At 32.8% G+C, this 21080-nt stretch overlaps 2 protein-coding genes across 2 annotated transcripts; both read left to right on the top strand.

Annotated features, from left to right (window-relative positions):
• Positions 1-3652: 3652 nt before the first annotated feature.
• Positions 3653-9908, top strand: LOC107903610 (disease resistance protein At4g27190). The gene is made up of 5 exons (XM_041092781.1): positions 3653-4153; positions 4562-7522; positions 8496-8585; positions 9100-9152; positions 9577-9908. The coding sequence occupies exons 2-5, from the start codon at positions 4566-4568 to the stop codon at positions 9906-9908; spliced, it is 3432 nt and encodes a 1143-aa protein (XP_040948715.1). The 5' UTR covers positions 3653-4153; positions 4562-4565.
• Positions 9909-16521: 6613 nt separating this feature from the next.
• LOC107902257 (disease resistance protein At4g27190) lies at positions 16522-20432 on the top strand. Its single transcript, XM_041092782.1, has 2 exons — positions 16522-17023; positions 17432-20432. Exon 2 carries the CDS (start codon positions 17436-17438, stop codon positions 20430-20432), a length of 2997 nt encoding a protein of 998 aa, XP_040948716.1. The 5' UTR covers positions 16522-17023; positions 17432-17435.
• The last annotated feature ends 648 nt before the right edge of the window (positions 20433-21080 follow it).

The raw sequence follows: 21080 nt of genomic DNA on the forward strand, positions 1-21080 counted from the left end.
ATAACAAAATGTCACATCTAGTAAGTTAGGACACGACATTTTGAACCCTTGAGAACAAGCTTGCCTTCTAATTTTTTATTTTAATTTATTTTTAAAAAAAAAACTTGTATATTCTAATTTTAAAGGATATTCTGCCATTTAGGTTTAACGAGGAAATTGAAACCCCGTAAGTTAGAGTACGACTTTCTCGAAGCTCCAAATACGGAATATTGCCTTTATTTTCAATATTTTCCTTTTTTCACGAATTTAGGTAAGAATTAATGTAATATTTAAAATAATATACATTTAGTCTATTCGAGTATGGCTAAAACGTAAAAATCTTAAATTTAGAATGAACTAATAAAGCATAAAAACGATAATAAAATCATAACAATAATATGCATAATAGAATAGTATTAATAATGAAAAATGATAATAATGATAATAATAATAATGAAGGTCAATAATAAAATAAATAAAATAAAATAAAAGCATCATTAAATACGAAAATAAAAAAAATAAAAAAAAAGGAAATGGTAAGCAAATAAATAAAATAAATAAAACACAACAACAAAAAAAGAAAATAAACCTAGATAGAGATAAAAGGGGATTAAATTGACATTAAAATAAAATTAAGAGTCCAAATCCTAATAAAATAAGTTTATGAATACAAGAGGGGCTAAAATTATAATAAAATAAACACAAAAGGACTAAATTGAAGTTTAATCGAAAATCTGGGTAAAAATCGAGAATGAAAATAAGGTGAGGGACCAAGTTGTAACACGCGAATAACAAGGAGGAATCAAATGGGCAATATTCCTTGCCCTCTGAAACGCGTAGTTTCAATATGAACTAAAATGAAACAGACGTAAAAATTACGGGGTAAAATTAAAAAAAACAAAAGAAGAGATAGGATCAAATTGAAAAATGGTGAAAAATTAGAAGGACTAGGGGCATATATATCCTAAAAGACAAAACCGAGCGGATCCCTCTGGAGCGAGTCGGGTCGTGCGGGTTAAGGCTCAAAATGACAACATTTTGGGGCTATGGAGGCCAACCCTAAACGACGTCGTTTCATGGGCTTATAAAAGTAAAAAAAAATTTAAAAATTTCATTCTTTCTCATTTCACACAAAAAAACTACAACACCTAAAAAAAATCTCTCAACCCCCCTTTTGGCTGACCGAACTCCGGTCACTTCGCCTCCGTGACGGCCGTCGGTCGCCGGCGACGTCACCGCTCGGCACAGTTGCTGAAAAATCGAAAGGAGTCCATTTTTTGGCTTTTCGACTCCCCGAGCCTAAAAAATGTCATTTTTCATCGAAAACGATGATCCTCGGCTCCCCACGGCGGCGCAAATGCGAAAAGAGGTAAGTCTTCGACTTTTTTTATTTGTTTATTCTCTTAAAATAAATAAATAAAACGAAGTGAAAGATAAAAAGACCACCTTTAAATATTTTCTTTTTCTTCTCTTTTGATTGCTTTGTAAAAAAAATACATTGATCTGTTTGTGGATTTTATAGCCGAAAAAAATACAATATTTGCTACTGTTTCTCTTTTTTGCCTTTCTTTATCCTTTTTTTTTTAATCTTACTTGCAAGTACGGAAGCCAGCTGTGTGCAGAGGTGCTGACGTGGTGGTACGGAGGTTGACGTGGCGGTGGTGGCGTGCGGTGGGCATGTTGATGTACGGTGCTGGAGGCTAGGGTTTCTGCCTCTTTTTTCTTTTGCTGAAAATGTTTAGTTTTGGGGCCATATTTGGCCATTAGGGTTTTTTGTATTTTGGGCTGGTATTAAGGTTTGTAAGTTTAGGCTTGGTATTTGGACTTTTTATTTATTTTTTGGTTTTATTTATTATTTGTATTTGGTCTTGGGCCCGGACTAAATTGGGCCTACTATAGTTATAAAGTGAACATTTAAAAAATAAAATAAAATTCTACACAAAAGAATTTAATAGAAAAAGTTTAATAAGAGGTAATAACTATATCTGAATTTAATAGAAAATAAATTGTATTAATTGTGTACAATGCAAAGGCCTACATATAGACTAGCTAAATAAATCTAAATAAAACTCTTAAGTATACTAGAATTCTAATTTATTCTAAACAAGAAGAAGTTTTAAACTAAACTTTCTTGTTCCTAAATAACTTAAAATACTTAATAATTATCAAAAATTTAGAATAAAATAATAATAGCTGATAAATAAAATATTGGGCTCATATATAATAAAAATTAAGCTTAAAACTCAAACCCAGTATGAAACATCTAGGCTTGTGAGATCAACTGGAGTTCTTGAAGTGAAATGTCTAAGTTTGTTAGCATTTTCCACATGGTCCTGTTATCATAGATTGAGAGTTTAGGCCCACGAACATAATTAGTCTTTTCTAATTCATCATTACTACAGAATCTATCGTCTTGAAACTTCAACTCTTATTCTCGAATTGTTTTCGTGATAAAGTCTCGAACAAATAAGTTGAATTTTGCCTTTATCTGTTTAGATTTGGATCTCGTAATTGGGCCTTGAGAGAAACTAAGCTCATCTCTATTATGGCCTTTGAATTGGGCTAAGTTGCTCGTACCAATATAAATTTCAATAATTCGGTTAATGTATTTGAAAAAAATTCGAATCAATTAACAGTTTAAATTTTTTACATTTTAAGTAATTCGATTCGGTTAATCATTTTACCATCCCTATTCACCATTATTGTATGGCACATGCATATGCAAAATATAGTTTGCTCATTACTTGTTCATAGCTTCCTTGCTCATTACATGCAAATGCAAAGATTGATCGACGAACAGCGTGCCAAATTTAGAACAAATTTAAAAATCTTTAACAGATTTTAATAATGTATTCTTAAAAATAATTATTTAAAATGTTGTTAAATAAATTTATAATTTATAACTAAAATATTTAATTTTTTACTATAATTTTTATTCTTAATTATAGAAACAATTAAATTTTTTCCAAAAATAATTATAAAAATTAAAATTAGTGTTAAAATGTTGGTAGTTGTTTAGCAATAGATTTAAAATATTTTAAAACAAATACTAACTACTAAAAATAATTTAAAACACAAAATTCATGGGAATTTCCCACATTCAAGTCTTTACATAAGTTTCAACCCACGTAAGTATCTCCATCAAATATTTTATTCCTTACCAATTTAAGAAAGAAAAAAACAACCAAAATACTCATAGTTTAGTAACTAATAGTTAATAGTGTAGTTTTTTTGGTAAAATAAAAAATTTACTCTGATTTTGTATAATAAAACTTAAAATTATTTATAAAATAGAAACATATATATTATTTAACATAAGGATATTTTATTCAAATTATACAAAAAATAATTAATTACAAAAATAATATGAAAAATAAATTAATTACAACAATAAACATTTGCTACGATGTTCTGCTGGCGTTGCCTGGCATATTGGCAACACCAGACTAAAATGTGATAACCAAAAATATTCAAAGACTTGATATATAAACATATTGGCAACACCAGACTAAAATGTGATAACTAAAAATATTCAAAGACTTGATATATAAATTTTTCATTGACTTGATATGTAAATTTTTCATTTTGATTAATGTGGTGTCTCCTACCACTGACTTCATAATTTCCCTGTTTTTATCTTCACTTTCTTCTTATTTCTTATCCATAACATTCTTTCTTCTTCACTGCTTTTAATTTGTTTCTATGTCACAAATTTTGAAGCATCCAGTCAACGTAATTTTCTTTCATTTGCTTAATTCATCACATGCTTTTCTTTGCTTTGATTATCTGCAACTGTAATAGCAGCTAGCTTTGTAAGATTGTCAAGGAACTCAACTTCACTGCTTCCTTTTCAGTTCTAATCTCTCAGCACTTTTCAGCCACTAAGTCAGGTAATAAGATCTGAAGCAATTATTCATTGCCACCTTCAATGATTTTGTTTGATGTCCAAGGTCTATCACAAAATTTCAATCATCCTGTCAAGCTAATTTTCTTTCATTTCCTTAATCAGGTAATAAGATCTGAAGCAATTATTCATCACATGCTTTTCTTTGCTTCATTCATGACTTTGCAATGATTGTTGCTGATTATCTGCTACTCTTAGCAGCTAGCTCTGTCAGACAGTCAACTTCACTGCTTCATTTTCAGTTCTATTCTCTCAACACTTTTCAGCCAGGTAATAAGATCTGAAGCTATGATTTCCTCTACTGATTATCAACTGTTTTAGACTTTAAGATAAGATGATCAGCAGACATAATCTACTCTAGATTGAAATTAATACAGAAAGAGCTACCTAGAAGCAATATAATGTTGAAATCTCATACTGTTAGCATTTTAACTCTTAATATTCTATAATGAACTATTGCACACTTGAATCTAGCATTTTATATACATCGAGAGCTTAATTCTGGTGACCAGAATTTCATCATGTTTCTGTCTGCCACCCATCCATAGCTCCATCTAATAAACGCCATTGCTTGAAACTTGCATTCATGCTTACACTGACATATCAATACTTCATAAAATATCCAATTCATTCACAGATTTTCATTCTCTGCTACTGTTATATATGATTGCATTGCAGGGACATGGCAATGGAGTACGTAGAGCCTGTTGTCGGTATTGCATATTGTCTCGGAACTCCTGTTTGTAAATATTTGCAATATCACAGAAAGCTGAACGATTATGTGAGAAACTTCAAGAGGATCAGAGATGAATTGAATTGCAAAATGGAAGATATAGAGCTGCAATTGAAAGCAGAGCTTCTTCGTCCTCTGGGGAAGATACCGAAGAAGGGAGTTGAAAATTGGTTGAAAGCTGTGAAAAAGATGATTAGGGAAGCACAAGTTGTTGAAAACAAAGTCAGTAACGGGAGATATCTCTGTCGTACTTGCAACGGGAAGCTGGTTGATGAAAAGACTCGAGAAATGAAGGAATTTCTTAATAACGCTCCTAATGCCTCTGAAGGTCTTGCCATGGATGGTCCAAGTGCAGGGTTGCCGCTGCCAACATCAGAGCTAGTTGGAGAAGAACCTGTCAGAAATGAGATTTGGGCATGTTTGATGCAGGAGGAGGTGAGAAAGATTGGGGTTTGGGGGATGGGCGGTGTGGGTAAAACCACTATCATGAAGCACATCCACAATGGTCTTTTGAAACAACAAAGATTCGAAAGGGTAATCTGGGTTACCATATCAAAGGAGTTCAATGTAATGAAGGTACAAGATGATATTGCAGATGCTTTGAAGTTGAAGGAAGATTGGCCCAGAGAAGGAGACAAGCTCAGACGAGCAGCAATCTTGTCAGAAATGCTGAAGAAGGCAGGAAAGCATGTTCTAATCCTAGATGATGTGTGGGATAAAGTCTCTCTAGAGGAAGTTGGGATCCCCGAGCCAAGTGGCAGCAATGGCTGCAAGTTGGTGTTGACAACCCGTTCGGAGCATGTCTGTAAGTATATGGGTTGTAAGGTGATAAAAGTGACGCCACTTTCAGAAGAAGAGGCATTGATACTATTCTTGAATAAAGTTGGACCTAACATAGTTCAAAGTCCAACAATAATGCCCACTTTGAAGCTTGTTGTCAAGGAATGTGCGGGTCTACCTCTTACAATTGTCGTGGTAGCTGGTACCTTGAAAGGAGAAGATAACCCTCTTATTTGGAAAAATGCACTCGGGGAATTAAAAGAGAGAATAGGGAAAGTTGAAGGAGTGGAAGCTGAGGTAATCGAGCGCTTGAAATTTAGCTTCGATCACTTAAAGGACGAGAAAGTGAAATATTGTTTCTTACATTGCGCATTATATCCCGAAGATTTTGAAATTGAAAATGATGAACTAATTGAGTGCTGGATTGACGAGGGATTCATAGATGATATGGGTACAAGACAAGAAATGAAAGACAAGGGCCATGTTATTTTGAAGAAGTTAGGAGATAACTGCTTGTTGGAAAATATTACTAATCATATATTTGGTCAACCTCGCATAAAGATGCATGATGCAGTGAGAGACATGGCACTGTCGATCACAAGTATGGATCCTCGATATATAGTACAAGCAGGCTTGGAATTAAAAGAATTACCGAAAAGGGGGCAATGGAGTCCAGATATTGAGAAAGTGTCGCTTATGCATAACTCCATAACGGAATTTCCCGCAGATGTGCTGCCCACAAAATGTCAACTGCTCACAACCTTGTTATTGCAGAACAACCCTATAAAGAAGATCTCAATTTCTTTCTTCACCAACATGCCTTGTCTTAGTGTTCTCAATTTGTCTTTTACAAAGATCGAGAGTTTACCAAATTCCATCTCTGAACTAAAGAACCTCACAACATTGTTGCTTTGTGGTTGTAATGAATTAAGAGATCTACCATGTCTTTCGATGCTTCAAGAATTGAAGAAGTTGGATCTTTATAGGACTAAAATTGAGGAAGTCCCTGAAGGAATGGATATGCTGATAAAGCTAAGATATCTTGATCTTAGTGTGCGCACTCTGAAAGAGATACCCGTTGGACTTTTACCAAAACTCGTTCACCTTCAGCACTTGAGTTTTGCTGTGAACAATGAAAAAATAAGTCTAAAAGCAGAGGAGATGGAACCATTGAAGAAGTTGGAGTGGTTTACCGGACGTTTCGAAGACATGAATGAATTGAATAAGTTCATCTCCTCAATGCAACAAAGTAAGAAAAATCTCATCAAGTACCATTTACATGTGGGCTTATATTTTATGCCTACTGCAAGAGATAAAACAGTAACAATTGAAGGAGTCCAGAATTGGGAAGGTGAGTTAATTATGCACCCAATTGAAATTCAAGGGTTGAATATTGTAAAGTGCGACTATTTGAGAAACTTAGTCGATGGTAATTCTTCCTTCAAAAATGCGATGGACTTGAGGATTTATGCTTGTAAAGGGATAGAGTGTGTTGTTCCCTTGTCCTCTTTTGCCTCTTCTTCCGCTCATCCATTTCAGAGCCTCGAGGTGTTAGATCTTCGAGATCTGCCAAAGTTGAGTGCCCTTATTATGAAAGATACAGGAATTGGTTCAGCAACAACATCAACATTGGCTCCGTCTACCACCTTTTCCCATCTTCAGAAAATTTATGTACGGAGATGCTCAAGTATGAAGACGTTGCTTCCACATTGGCTGCTTCCAAACCTCCAAAACCTGGAAGAAATTTGGGTGTCAGAATGTGATGAGATAGTAGAAATATTGGGAGCAGCAACATCAGAAGTTGAAGAAAAAGGGAGTGATGCATTAATCAAATTCCATCTTCCCAAATTGAGAGAATTGAGTCTAAGTAACTTACCAAATTTGAAGAGCATTTGCAGCAAAAGTGGAGTGATGGTTTGTGATTCTCTCCAACTTATCCGTATTACTAGATGTGATAAACTGAAGAGAATTCCTCCATTTGTTCCCCTTGTTGGCAATGGGCAGCCATTTGCATATGCTCCACCTTCTCTTACCATCAGGTCAAGCACAGAATGGTGGGAATGGTTGGAGTGGGATGACCATCCAAACTATAAAAATGTTCTTCAACCCCTTTGGAAGGATAAAAGGTATGAACCATTTATAGTTTAGTTTATTTTTTTATTTTTATAAATCTAATTTCTCCATTTTAATAAAATTTCAGGTATATTTTGTGATGATGTTGAAGAGAAAGATAAAAGTGGGGGTGGGAAAGGAGGGGGAAGGATAGTGCAAAAGAGAGGAGAAAAGGAATGATGGAAGGAAGCGGTTAAGAGCATAAATAAGAAATCAAACTGCCTCCATTTTTTAAACATTTTCCCTCTCTTACCATTCCTTCTATTCTCTTTTTCTTCTTTTATTCTTATCTAATTTTATAATGTTTTAAAATTTTTAATATTATCAAGATCAAACTGATTGAGAGTATAAAAATTGAGGACTAAAATTTTAATTTTGATCAAAACAAAAATTTTCTATAATTTAGTGACTAATGTAACTTTTTTTTGGTTCAATGATAATTGAAACTCCATCTATTTCTAAATATGGTAAACACTCGACCAATAAACCACAACTTAGTCAAAAAACATAGCTAACCCAAGAAATTATATATATTTATTTTAACTTGAATAGATTTATTTATATATATAAAAAACTGAATATATTCATTCACATCTTACAAATTTGAGAGCAGATCAAAGGTTTTATTACCAACTGATAGATACAACTGTTGAGAAAATTCAGTATCAAATACCGTAGCTGTACCCAAAATGCCAACTAATAATGGCAGACACCAAAGAGAAGAGCTAAAAGAAAAAAGATGGGATTTCTTACTAATAATTTTGCCTTTTTTTTATCTTCACTTCTTCTTCTTCTCCTTTTTTTGACTATTGTACCCACAACGTTCTTTCTTCTTCACTGTTTTCAATTTCTTTTAATGTCCAAGGTCTATCACTAATTTTCAAGCATCCAATCAAGGTAATTTTCTTTCATTTGCTTAATCCATGACATGCTTTTCATTGCTTAATTCATGACTATGCAATGATTGTTTTTTGTTATCTGCTTCAGTTATAGCAGCTTGCTTTGTAAGATAGTCAAGGGAGTGAACTTCACTGCTTCATTTTCAGTTCTAATCTCTCAACACTTTTCAGCCAGTTGGTCAGGTAATTTCTGATTCCCATTCTTTGATCCTCAAATATGCAATTCAGCTCATTTGAAAATTTGTTTGCTTATTATCAACTCGTGACATGATGTCCTTTGCTTTTACATAACGAGAAAGATGAATAATTGTAATAAGATCTGAAGCTATGATTTCCTCTACTGATTATCAACAGTTTTAGATTTCAAGACTGGATGATCAGCAGACATAATCTACTTTAGATAGAAATTAATACCAAAAGAGCTACCCAGAAGCAATATAATGTTGAAATCTCAAACTGTTGAACATTTTACCTCTTAATATTCTGTTGCACACTTGAATCTAGCATTTTCTATACATTGAGAGGTTAATTCTGGATATACAAATTTCATCATGTTTCTGTCTGCCACCCATCCATAGCTCCATCTAATAAATGCCATTGCTTGAAACTTGCATTCATGTTTCCTTTTCATGCTTACACTGACATTCACAGATTTTCATTATCTGCTACTGTTATATATGATTGCGTTGCAGGGACATAGCAATTGTTGAGTATTGGCCTGCAATGCAACAAACTTCCAGCAGCAGTAATGCTTACATGTCTGTTTGAAGATTGAACCAGAAGCAACTTTCTTTTGTTTAAATTTTATGTGTTTGTGATGTTAACAAGTTGGCAAGTTGCTTGATATTTAAAGCTAGTACTTTTAGATTTGAAATTGATGGATGTAACAGCTGAATTTTTTCAGCTTTTCTTTTGTAATATTTTAGTTGGCAACTTGCCAAATTTGGTACGAGCAGTTACAGTTTAGGTAACTTACTTATTATTATTATTATTTTTGTAACCCCTTTATATTTTGAAATGGAAATGAAAGCTGTGACTTTTTCTCATTCGGTTACTTGCTGCTTCTCTTTGGATTTTCATTTTGTTCTTTTTGTTTTGTTTTGCTGTTAATGAGCTTTAGTCTTGGCTGTTTGAATTTTGCTTAGTTGCTGCTGTTTTTTTTCTAACAGCAATGGAGTACGTAGAGCCTGTTCTTGGCATTGCAAAATGTTTTGGACCTCCTGTTTGTAAATACTTGAAATATCACAGAAAGCTGAATGATTATGTGAGAAACTTCAAGAGGATCAAAGATGAATTGAATTGCAAAATGGAAGATATAGAGCTGCAATTGAAAACAGAACTTCTTTGCCCTCTGGGGGAGATACCGAAGCAGGGAGTTGAAAATTGGTTGACAGATGTGAAAGAGACGATTAGGGAAGCACAAGTTGTTGAAAACAAAGTCAGTAACGGGAGATATCTCTGTCGTGCTTGCAACGGGAAGCTGGTTGACGAAAAGACTTGAGAAATGAAGGAATTTCTTGATAAAGCTCCTAATGCCTCTGAAGGTCTTGCCATGGATGGTCCAAGTGGTGGGTTGCCACTGCCAACATCAGAACTAGTTGGAGAGGAAGCTGTCAGAAATGAGATTTGGGCATGTTTGATGCAGGAGGAGGTGAGCAAGATTGGGGTTTGGGGGATGGGCGGTGTGGGTAAAACCACTATCATGAAGCACATCCACAATGATCTTTTGAAACAACAAAGGTTCGAAAGGGTAATCTGGGTTACCATATCAAAGGAGTTCAATGTAATGAAGGTACAAGATGATATTGCAAGTGCATTGCAGTCGAAGGAATATTTAGCCACAGAAGGAGACAAGCTCAGACGAGCAGCAATCTTGTCAGAAATGCTGAAGAAAGCAGGAAAGCATGGGCTAATCCTAGATGATGTGTGGGATAAAGTCTCTGTTGAAAATTGGCCAACCATGCTACTGTTATATTTTTAGTTAAGTGCATGCAGCTTGTAAACATGCTGCAGCACGTATGCTTGCTGTAACAGCAAGGTTGTTTAGTTACTTTGTTAAGCTACTTTAGTTGAAAATGAGCAGAATGAGTTATCAGCCATAAATTCCCTTGCTACACATTTGTGAGCAAGTAAAAATATTTCTTGCATCTTGCTTCATTGTTCTGTGCTCTCTGTTTTCTTCCTTTGCTCCTCCTCATACCCAACAGTCTCTCTAGAGGAAGTTGGGATCCCCGAGCCGAGTGGCAGAAATGGCTGCAAGTTGGTGTTGACAACCCGTTCCGAGTATGTCTGTAAGCATATGTCTGTAAGCATGTTTGTAAACAAAAGTTGGCATTGTTTTACTAATGATTCTAATAGAAGTTTCAACATTCAAAAGCATATAAGTTGAAATAATTTTTTTTTTCAAATTTAAAAGATGCAACTTAAAAAAGTACTCCATTATTTTCATAAAATAATATCAAATTATGACTACCTTTAAATTATAATTTATTAGATAAACTACACCGTAATTCATTTTAAACTAACATTATTTCTATTTTGGTCACTCTATAATTGTTCGAATTAGTCACTGACATAACATTTTTTTTTTACTTTTGACTAAAGCTAGGGACTTTTCTATAATTAGCCCAAAACATTTGTTTTTGTTTATTTGCAACATAAAAACCACATATCCTTGTCACTACTCATCCCTTGCTTTCCATCTCTATTGCTCCTCGCTGCACCATAAGAACCACGTTTCATGACAATGGTGTACAAAGAGTGTTGGTTGTGTTTTGACTATCGTACAAATTAATATAGAAATACAATCGGACAAACTTCCGAGTGGATACTATTGGGAAACTGTAGGTGAAGTTGGAGCGAAAAACACTAGCCGTCATGTAAGGACCTACGGTTATCGTTGGATCTTGCATGGCGACAGGGGAGATGATGGATTTTTCTGGCAAGGAACTTGGATCCGATATCTAGAGCCCATTTCCACTTGATCAAATGATTTTTGGAACTCTCCGGACTATAGGTTTTTATTTTGGTTTTGGATGTGGTTTTTAACTCATTCATTGCGTTGCATGATAGAAAATACGGTTTTATGAAAACAAAGATTTTTCTAAAAACACGAATTGAATGTCTATTTGTAACGGTTTTAAGACTTCTGCTATAAATTTTGTTTCTAATTATAGAAACAATTAAATTTCTTCCAAAAATAATTATAAAAATTAAAATTAGTGTTAAAATGTTGGTAGTTGTTTAGCAATAGATTTAAAATATTTTAAAACAAATACTAAAAATTAAAAATAATTTCAATAAAATTCATGGGGACATTCAAGTCTTTACATATGTTTCAACCCACGTAAGCATCTCCATCAAATATTTTATTCCTTACCAATTTAAGAAAGAAAAAACAACCAAAATACTCATAGTTTAGTAACTAATAGTTAATAGTGTAGTTTTTTTGGTAAAATAAAAAATTTACTCTGATTTTGTATAAAAAAACTCAAAATTATTTATAAAATAGAAAATGTATATTATTCAACATAGGGATTTTTATCCAAATCATACAAAAATAATTAATTACGAAAATAGTATAGAAAATAAATTAATTACAAAAATAAGACATTTGCTACGATATTCTGCTGTTGTCGCCTGGCATATTGGCAACACCAGACTAAAATGTGATAACCAAAAATATTCAAAGACTTGATATGTAAATTTGTCATTTTGATTGGCTGTTGAAAATAAGCTCTAAGGGTGTTGTGTGGCCGTGTGGCCACACAAAATCTTAACTAGGGTTAATTTCTTTGTAAACCCTTACTGTTTATTATTTTGTTTTTATTCCCCCTCAACACTAAAACTAAAAAGTTCTCTTACCCATTAGTCCAGTTTAAATTATGTCTGGCATAGCAGTTAACATTATTAATAGTAATTTTCTTTAGCTCATATATATAGATATATATAATAAAATTTATCTAAAATTTTTATAATTATAATTTGATACGCTACCGTAAATTAAATTGATAATAAGAAAAAGAAATAGAGTAACCACAATAGGAACAATCTTTATTTAGAGCGTCTAACAATAATAATTTACCCTAGCAATTATTGGTCAAGTTTTAAAACTTTCATGTTAGGATTTGCAGGTACTTAGTAAAGTCTTCAATTTGAGGACATCGGATATGATTGTAAAGTAGATAGCATGTGAGTTTATGTAAGTGGATATGATTTGAATGTATGATTTGAGTTTATGTAATACGATGTTTTGTTGGTGTTGTCTAATATATTGGCAACACCAGATTAAAATGTGATGACCAAAATATTCAAAGATATGATATGTAAATTTCTCATTTTAATTGGCTGTTGAAAATAAGCTCTAAAGGTGTTGTGTGATACTGTGGCGGCACAAAATCTTAAATACGGTTAATTATTTTGTAAACTCTCATTGTTTATTATTTTGTTTTTATCCCCCTTCAACACCAAAACTACAAAGTTTTCTTACCTAATAACAGTTAACACTATTAATAGGAATTTTCTTTGCTCACATAAATATATATATATATAAATATATATATAATAATTTTTTCTACAATTTTTATAATTATAATTTTATACGCTACCTAAATAAGAAATCAAAGTGCCTCCACTTTGTAAACATTGTCCCTCTCTTACCATTCCTTCTATTCTCTAAAAAAAAGACTTCATTTCTTTTAAAATATATATGTAGTTCCCAAAATAACCTTCTATATATTCATATTTATAATTAGGGTAAACTACTAAAATAGTCACTTTTGTTTGACTCAGGTTACATTTTAGTCACTTATGTTTGAAATGTTACATTTTAGTCACTTATGTTATCACGTTGTAACATTTTAGTCACTGAGCTGTTAGTTTCTGTTAACGGTGTAACAGTAAACTAATGTGACAAGTTAAATCATCATTTCAAACAAAAATTCTAGGTTAATTTATACAATCGGTCCCCATATTTTTTTTCGTTTAGAGCAATTTAGTTTTTTCTTTTATGTTTTTTTAACTTTTTTCTTTTCCATTCTCTTATGCTTCTCCCTTTGTTTTCCTCCCTTCTCCATTTCTTTCAACGTAGTTTTTCTATGGTTTATTTTTTTGAACAATTTAATTTTTTTGAGTGAGGCGAGCTTGTGGACTAGTTACAAATGGAAAGCACAGAAAAACTATGTTAAAAGAAATGAAGAAGGGAGGAAAATAGAGGGAGAAGCATAAGAGAATGGAAAAAAAAAGTTAGAAGAACATAAAAGAAAATTTTTAATTTGTTGAAAATGAAAATATATAGGGACCAATTGTAGAATTTAACCTAAAATTTTCGTTTGAAATGATGATTTAATGTGCCACATCAACTTAACATTACACCATTGTCGACAATTAATGACTCAGTGACTAAAATGTTACAACACGATAATGTAAGTGACTAAAACGTATCATTTCAAACATAAGTGACTAAAATGTAACCTAAGACAAACAAAAGTGACTATTTTAGTAGTTTACCCTTATAATTAAAATATTTAAGTTATAAACTTATTTTGATATGATATCGAATCAAATATTAATTTTTTGAATTTCTGAAAATGATATTGGGCCTCCATTTTTGTGACCTTTAAATTCCACACTCATCGTATATCAGACCCCATAATCTTGTCCCATCATGTAGGAACCTATAAGACATGACATTTGTTCCAAAGATTGCTATTTAGTGTAAATTGTTGTGAGAAAAAGGGATGACCGGACCACATCTTGCCCTTTCTTTACACTGCAATCTCTGCTGTTGGAACCCTCCATTTAAGGTAAAAGAAAGATTATTTTCCAACGAGGAATGTGTTTTTGTCATGCTTGATTATGAAAGAAGGATTATGAGGGCAAGGAGATGAAGGAAGGCCAATTGCAATGCACTGAAAACAAAAGGAAATTAAACAAAAGCCCTTATTCAAGGAGAACCTTCAATTTTCAAAAATAAAAAGTCCACGATTTTAGACTTAGATCGATGATTGAACCGTTCAACCTACTGATTCCCCGATTTAAATTAAAATATGTACAACTTGGTTCAACTAGTTTGTAGTCCAATTCATAATTCAACTGATTTTTACCTTACTTTTGACCAATGCATTGATCAATTCTTGATCTAATTAGTCCGACTGGTCAGTCTGATCTGACATCAACAACCTTAAAAATAATAAAAAACATATAAAAATTTAAAAAAATAATATTTTGTACTTATAATTTTTTTGAATATTATATGATTATTATATATTATAATTGTTCTATAATTTTTTATATTATCTATATACCTATATATATAGAAGGTTGCTGCCACGTCGCTAGCTCATTGCCTTTTTTATATACAAAAATAGTTCAATATCATATTTGGTCCTCTAATATATTTAATTTTGAAATTAAATCTATATATTTTAATTTTTAACATAATCTGACCTCAATACTTTAATAATGTTCTTAATTAGTCTAAATAGTTAATACTGTTAACTCTTTGGTTAAAACATTACGTTGTTATATACAATTTGAATACCCTAAAAGTTTTAGTAATTGTCACGTGGCTTTCCATTTCTTTTAGGTTTACATCATTTTTTTTTACATTATAAGACAATGGTCAAATTTCAATTTTGACCTCTAGACAATGCTAAAAATTGAGATTTAATCTTTATGTTTTAATTTTTTACATAATTTTGTCTATATACTTTTATAATGTCATTAGTTAGTTTGAATAGATAATATTGTTAACTATTTCAATCAAAATATTGACGTCAATTTTTCTCAAGAACACTATTCCAACAGGAAAAATATTATTTTATTGTGACAATTTCAAATGAGTGTTTTTAAGAAAAATCATAATAAATATTATCAACTATAGTTTTTTTTTGTTATATGGTTATAAAGCGAACATTTAAAAAATAAAATAAAATTCTACACAAAAGAATTTAATAGAAAAAGTTTAATATGCGGTAATAAATATATCTGAATTTTTAAATTTAAAAAATTTGACTTTATCTGTTTAGATTTGAATATCGTAATTGGGCCTTGAGAGAAACTAAGCTCATCTCTATTATGGCCTTTGAATTGGGCTGAGTTGCTCGTACCAATATAAATTTCGATAATTCGATTAATGTATTTGAAAAAAATTCGATTCAAGTAATGGTTAAAAATTTTTATATTTTGAGTAATTAGATTGGATTAATCATTTTACCAGTCCTATTCACCACTATTCTATGGCAAATGCATATGCAAAATATAGTTTGCTCATTACTTGTTCATAGCTTCCTTGCTCATTACATGCAAATGCAAAGATTGATCCACGAACAACGTGCCAAATTTTAAACAAATTTAAAAATCTTTAACAGATTTTAATAATGTATTTTTAAAAATATTATTTAAAATGTTGTTAAATAAATTTATAATTTATAACTAAAATATTTAAATTTTTTACTATAATTTTTATTCTTAATTATAGAAACAGTTAAATTTCTTTAAAAAATAATTATAAAAATTAAAACTAGTGTTAAAATGTGGGTAGTTGTAGCAATAGATTTAAAATAATTTAAAACAAATACTAAAAATTAAAAATAATTTAAAACAGAATTCATGGGGACATTCAAGTCTTTACATAAGTTTCAACCCACGTAAGTATCTCCATCAAATATTTTATTCCTTACCAATTTAAGAAAAAAAAAACAACCAAAATACTTATAGTTTAGTAACTAATAGTTAATAGTTTAATTTTTTTTTGGTAAAATAAGAAATTTACCCTGATTTTGTATTAAAAAAAACTAAAAATTATTTATAAAATAGAAAAATGTATATTATTCAACATAGGAATTTTTTATCCAAATCATACAAAAAAATAATTAATTACAAAAAATGATATGGAAAGTAAATTAATTTAAAAAGTAAGACATTTGCTATGATGTTCTGCTGGTGTCGCCTGGCATATTGGCAACACCAGACTAAAATGTGATAACCAAAAATATTCAAAGACTTGATATGTAAATTTTTCATTTTGATTAATGTGGTGTCGCCTACCACTGACTTCATAATTTCCCTGTTTTTATCTTCACTTTCTTCTTATTTCTTATCCACAACATTCTTTCTTCTTCACTGCTTTTAATTTGTTTCTATGTCACAAATTTTGAAGCATCCAGTCAACGTAATTTTCTTTCATTTGCTTAATTCATCACATGCTTTTCTTTGCTTTTGATTATCTGCTACTGTAATAGCAGCTAGCTTTGTAAGATTGTCAAGGAACTCAACTTCACTGCTTCCTTTTCAGTTCTAATCTCTCAGCACTTTTCAGCCACTAAGTCAGGTAATAAGATCTGAAGCAATTATTCATTGCCACCTTCAATGATTTTGTTTGATGTCCAAGGTCTATCACAAAATTTCAATCATCCTGTCAAGCTAATTTTCTTTCATTTCCTTAATCAGGTAATAAGATCTGAAGCAATTATTCATCACATGCTTTTCTTTGCTTCATTCATGACTTTGCAATGATTGTTGCTGATTATCTGCTACTCTTAGCAGCTAGCTCTGTCAGACAGTCAACTTCACTGCTTCATTTTCAGTTCTATTCTCTCAACACTTTTCAGCCAGGTAATAAGATCTGAAGCTATGATTTCCTCTACTGATTATCAACTGTTTTAGACTTTAAGATAAGATGATCAGCAGACATAATCTACTCTAGATTGAAATTAATACAGAAAGAGCTACCTAGAAGCAATATAATGTTGAAATCTCATACTGTTAGCATTTTAACTCTTAATATTCTGTAATGAACTGTTGCACACTTGAATCCAGCATTTTATATACATCGAGAGCTTAATTCTAGTGACCAGAATTTCATCATGTTTCTGTCTGCCACCCATCCATAGCTCCATCTAATAAACGCCATTGCTTGAAACTTGCATTCATGCTTACACTGACATATCAATACTTCATAAAATATCCAATTCATTCACAGATTTTCATTCTCTGCTACTGTTATATATGATTGCATTGCAGGGACATGGCAATGGAGTACGTAGAGCCTGTTGTCGGTATTGCATATTGTCTCGGAACTCCTGTTTGTAAATATTTGCAATATCACAGAAAGCTGAACGATTATGTGAGAAACTTCAAGAGGATCAGAGATGAATTGAATTGCAAAATGGAAGATATAGAGCTGCAATTGAAAGCAGAGCTTCTTCGTCCTCTGGGGAAGATACCGAAGAAGGGAGTTGAAAGTTGGTTGAAAGCTGTGAAAGAGATGATTAGGGAAGCACAAGTTGTTGAAAACAAAGTCAGTAACGGGAGATATCTCTGTCGTACTTGCAACGGGAAGCTGGTTGATGAAAAGATTCGAGAAATGAAGGAATTTCTTAATAGCGCTCCTAATGCCTCTGAAGGTCTTGACATGGATGGTCCAAGTGCTGGGTTGCCGCTGCCAACATCAGAACTAGTTGGAGAGGAAGCTGTCAGAAATGAGATTTGGGTATGTTTGATGCAGGAGGAGGTGTGCAAGATTGGGGTTTGGGGGATGGGCGGTGTGGGTAAAACCACTATCATGAAGCACATCCACAATTATCTTTTGAAACAACAAAGATTCGAAAGGGTAATCTGGGTTACCATATCAAAGGAGTTCAGTGTAATGCAGGTGCAAGATAATATTGCAAGTACGTTGAAGGCGAAGGAATATTTAGACAAAGAAGAGGACAAGCTCAGACGAGCAGCAATCTTGTCAGAAATGCTGAAGAAGGCAGGAAAGCATGTTCTAATCCTAGATGATGTATGGGATAAAGTCTCTCTAGAGGAAGTTGGGATCCCCGAGCCGAGTTGCAGCACTGGCTGCAAGTTGGTATTGACAACCCGTTCGGAGCATGTCTGTAAGTATATGGGTTGTAAGGTGATAAAAGTGAAGCCCCTTTCAGAAGAAGAGGCATTGATACTATTCTTGAATAAAGTTGGACCTAACATAGTTCAAAGTCCAAATATAATGCCCACTTTGAAGCTTGTTGTCAAGGAATGTGCGGGTCTACCTCTTACAATTGTCGTGGTAGCTGGTACCATGAAAGGAGAAGATAACCCTCTTATTTGGAAAAATGCACTCGGGGAATTAAAAGAGAGAATAGGGAAAGTTGAAGGAGTGGAAGCTGAGGTAATCGAGCGCTTGAAATTTAGCTTCGATCACTTAAAGGACGAGAAAGTGAAATATTGTTTCTTACATTGCGCATTATATCCCGAAGATTTTGAAATTGAAAATGATGAACTAATTGAGTGCTGGATTGACGAGGGATTCATAGATGATATGGGTACAAGACAGGAAATGAAAGACAAGGGCTATGTTATTTTGAAGAAGTTAGGAGATAACTGCTTGTTGGAAAATATTACCAATGTATTTGGTCAACCTCGCATAAAGATGCATGATGCAGTGAGAGACATGGCACTGTCGATCACAAGTATGAATCCTCGATATATAGTACAAGCAGGCTTGCAATTAAAAGAATTACCGAAAAGGGGGAAATGGAGTCCAGATATTGAGAAAGTGTCGCTTATGCATAACTCCATAACGAAATTTCCCGTAGATGTGCTGCCCATAAAATGTCAACTGCTCACAACCTTGTTATTGCAGGAGAACCCTATAAAGAAGATCCCATATTCTTTCTTCACAAATATGCCTTGTCTTAGTGTTCTGAATTTGTCCTCTACGAAGATCAAAAGTTTACCAAATTCCATCTCTGAACTAAAGAACCTCACAACATTGTTGCTTCGTTGCTGTGTAGAATTAAGAGATCTGCTATGTCTTTCGATGCTTCAAGAATTGAAGAAGTTGGATCTTTCTGTGACCAAAATTGAGGAAGTCCCTGAAGGAATGGATATGCTGATAAAGCTAAGATATCTTGATCTTAGAGTGCGCACTCTGAAAGAGATACCCGCTGGACTTTTACCAAAACTTGTTCACCTTCAGCACTTGAGTTTTGAAGTGGACAATGAAAAAACAAGTCTAAAAGCAGAGGAGATGGAACCATTGAAGAAGTTGGAGTGCTTTACCGGACGTTTCGAAGACATCGGTGAATTGAATAAGTTCATCTCCTCAATGCAACAAAGTAAGAAAAGTCTCATCAAGTACCATTTACGGGTGGGCTCATATTTAATTCCTGTGTGGAGGACTCCTGAAAGAGATAAAACAGTAGTAATTGGAGGAGTCGACAATTCGGAAGGTGAGTTAATTATGCACCCAATTGAAATTCAAGAGTTGCGTATTATTGAGTGCGACTATTTGAGAAGCTTAGTCGATGACAAATCTTCCTTCAAAAATGCGATTGACTTGAGGGTTTGTAGGATTTTGAGGTGTGAAGGGATAGAATGTGTTGTTTCCCTGTCCTCTTTTACCTCTTCTTCCGCTCATCCATTTCAGAGCCTCGAGATGTTGGATCTTAAACATTTGCCAAAGTTGAGTGCCCTTGTTATGAAAGATGAAGGAATTGGTTCAGCAACAACATCAGCATTGGCTCCGTCTGCCACCTTTTCCCATCTCAAGGAAATTGAGATAGTGAACTGCTCAAGTATGAAGACGTTGCTTCCACATTGGTTGCTTCCAAACCTCCAAAACCTGGAAAAAATATCAGTGTCACTCTGTGATGAGGTAGTAGAAATGTTGGGAGCTGCAACATCAGAAGTTGAAGAAAAAGGGAGTGATGCATTAATCAAATTCCATCTTCCCAAATTGAGAGAATTCAGACTAAGTATGTTACCAAATTTGAAGAGCATTTGCAGCAAAAGTGGAGTGATGGTTTGCGATTCTCTCCAACTTATCCAAGTTCTAGACTGTTATAAACTGAAGAGAATTCCTCCATTGGTTCCCCTTGTTGGCAATGGGCAGCCATTTGCATATGCTCCACCTTCTCTTACCATCAGGTCATTTAAAGAATGGTGGGAATCGTTGGAGTGGGATAACCATCCAAACTTTAAAAATGTTCTTCAACCCCTTTGGAAGGATGAGATGTATGAACTATTTATGGTTTAGTTTTTTATTTTTTTAGTTTGATAAATCTAATTTCTCCATATTAATAAAATTTGAAGTATATTTGTGATGATGATGAAGAGAAAGATAAAAGGGTTGGTGGGAAAGAAGTAGGGGGGAGGATAGTGCGAAAGAGAGGAGAAAAGGAATGATGGAAGGAAGAGGTTAAGAGGCAAAGGTAAATAAGAAATCAAACTGCCTCCACTTTTTAAACATTTTCCCTCTCTTACTCCTCCTATTCTCTTTTTCTTCTCTAATATATATATGTGTAATTTCCAAAATAACCTTCTATATATTCATATTTATAATTAAAACATTTAAGCTATAAACTTATTTTGATATGTTTTAAATATTTTTTTTTGAATTTCTAAAAATTTAAATATCAAAATATGTTTTAAATATTTATATTCTTCTTATATTTTAAATTTAATCTCTATATTTTGGATTAAAAATTTTAGGTTTAGTTATTAACAACATTAAAATTCTTTTGTTAAATTTGCTGGTGTGACATGTTGAAATTTAAAAAAAAATCTTATTTGGTAGCCATGTAACCAAAAATGATGACAATCTAATAACTTGAATTTAACAGAGAATTTTAACAATGTTGTCAATTTTTAAAAATTTACATCAACAGTTTAATTAGAATATGAT

Source organism: Gossypium hirsutum, chromosome D05, assembly GCF_007990345.1.
Source record: "Gossypium hirsutum isolate 1008001.06 chromosome D05, Gossypium_hirsutum_v2.1, whole genome shotgun sequence".
In the NCBI taxonomy this organism is placed as follows: domain Eukaryota; kingdom Viridiplantae; phylum Streptophyta; class Magnoliopsida; order Malvales; family Malvaceae; genus Gossypium; species Gossypium hirsutum.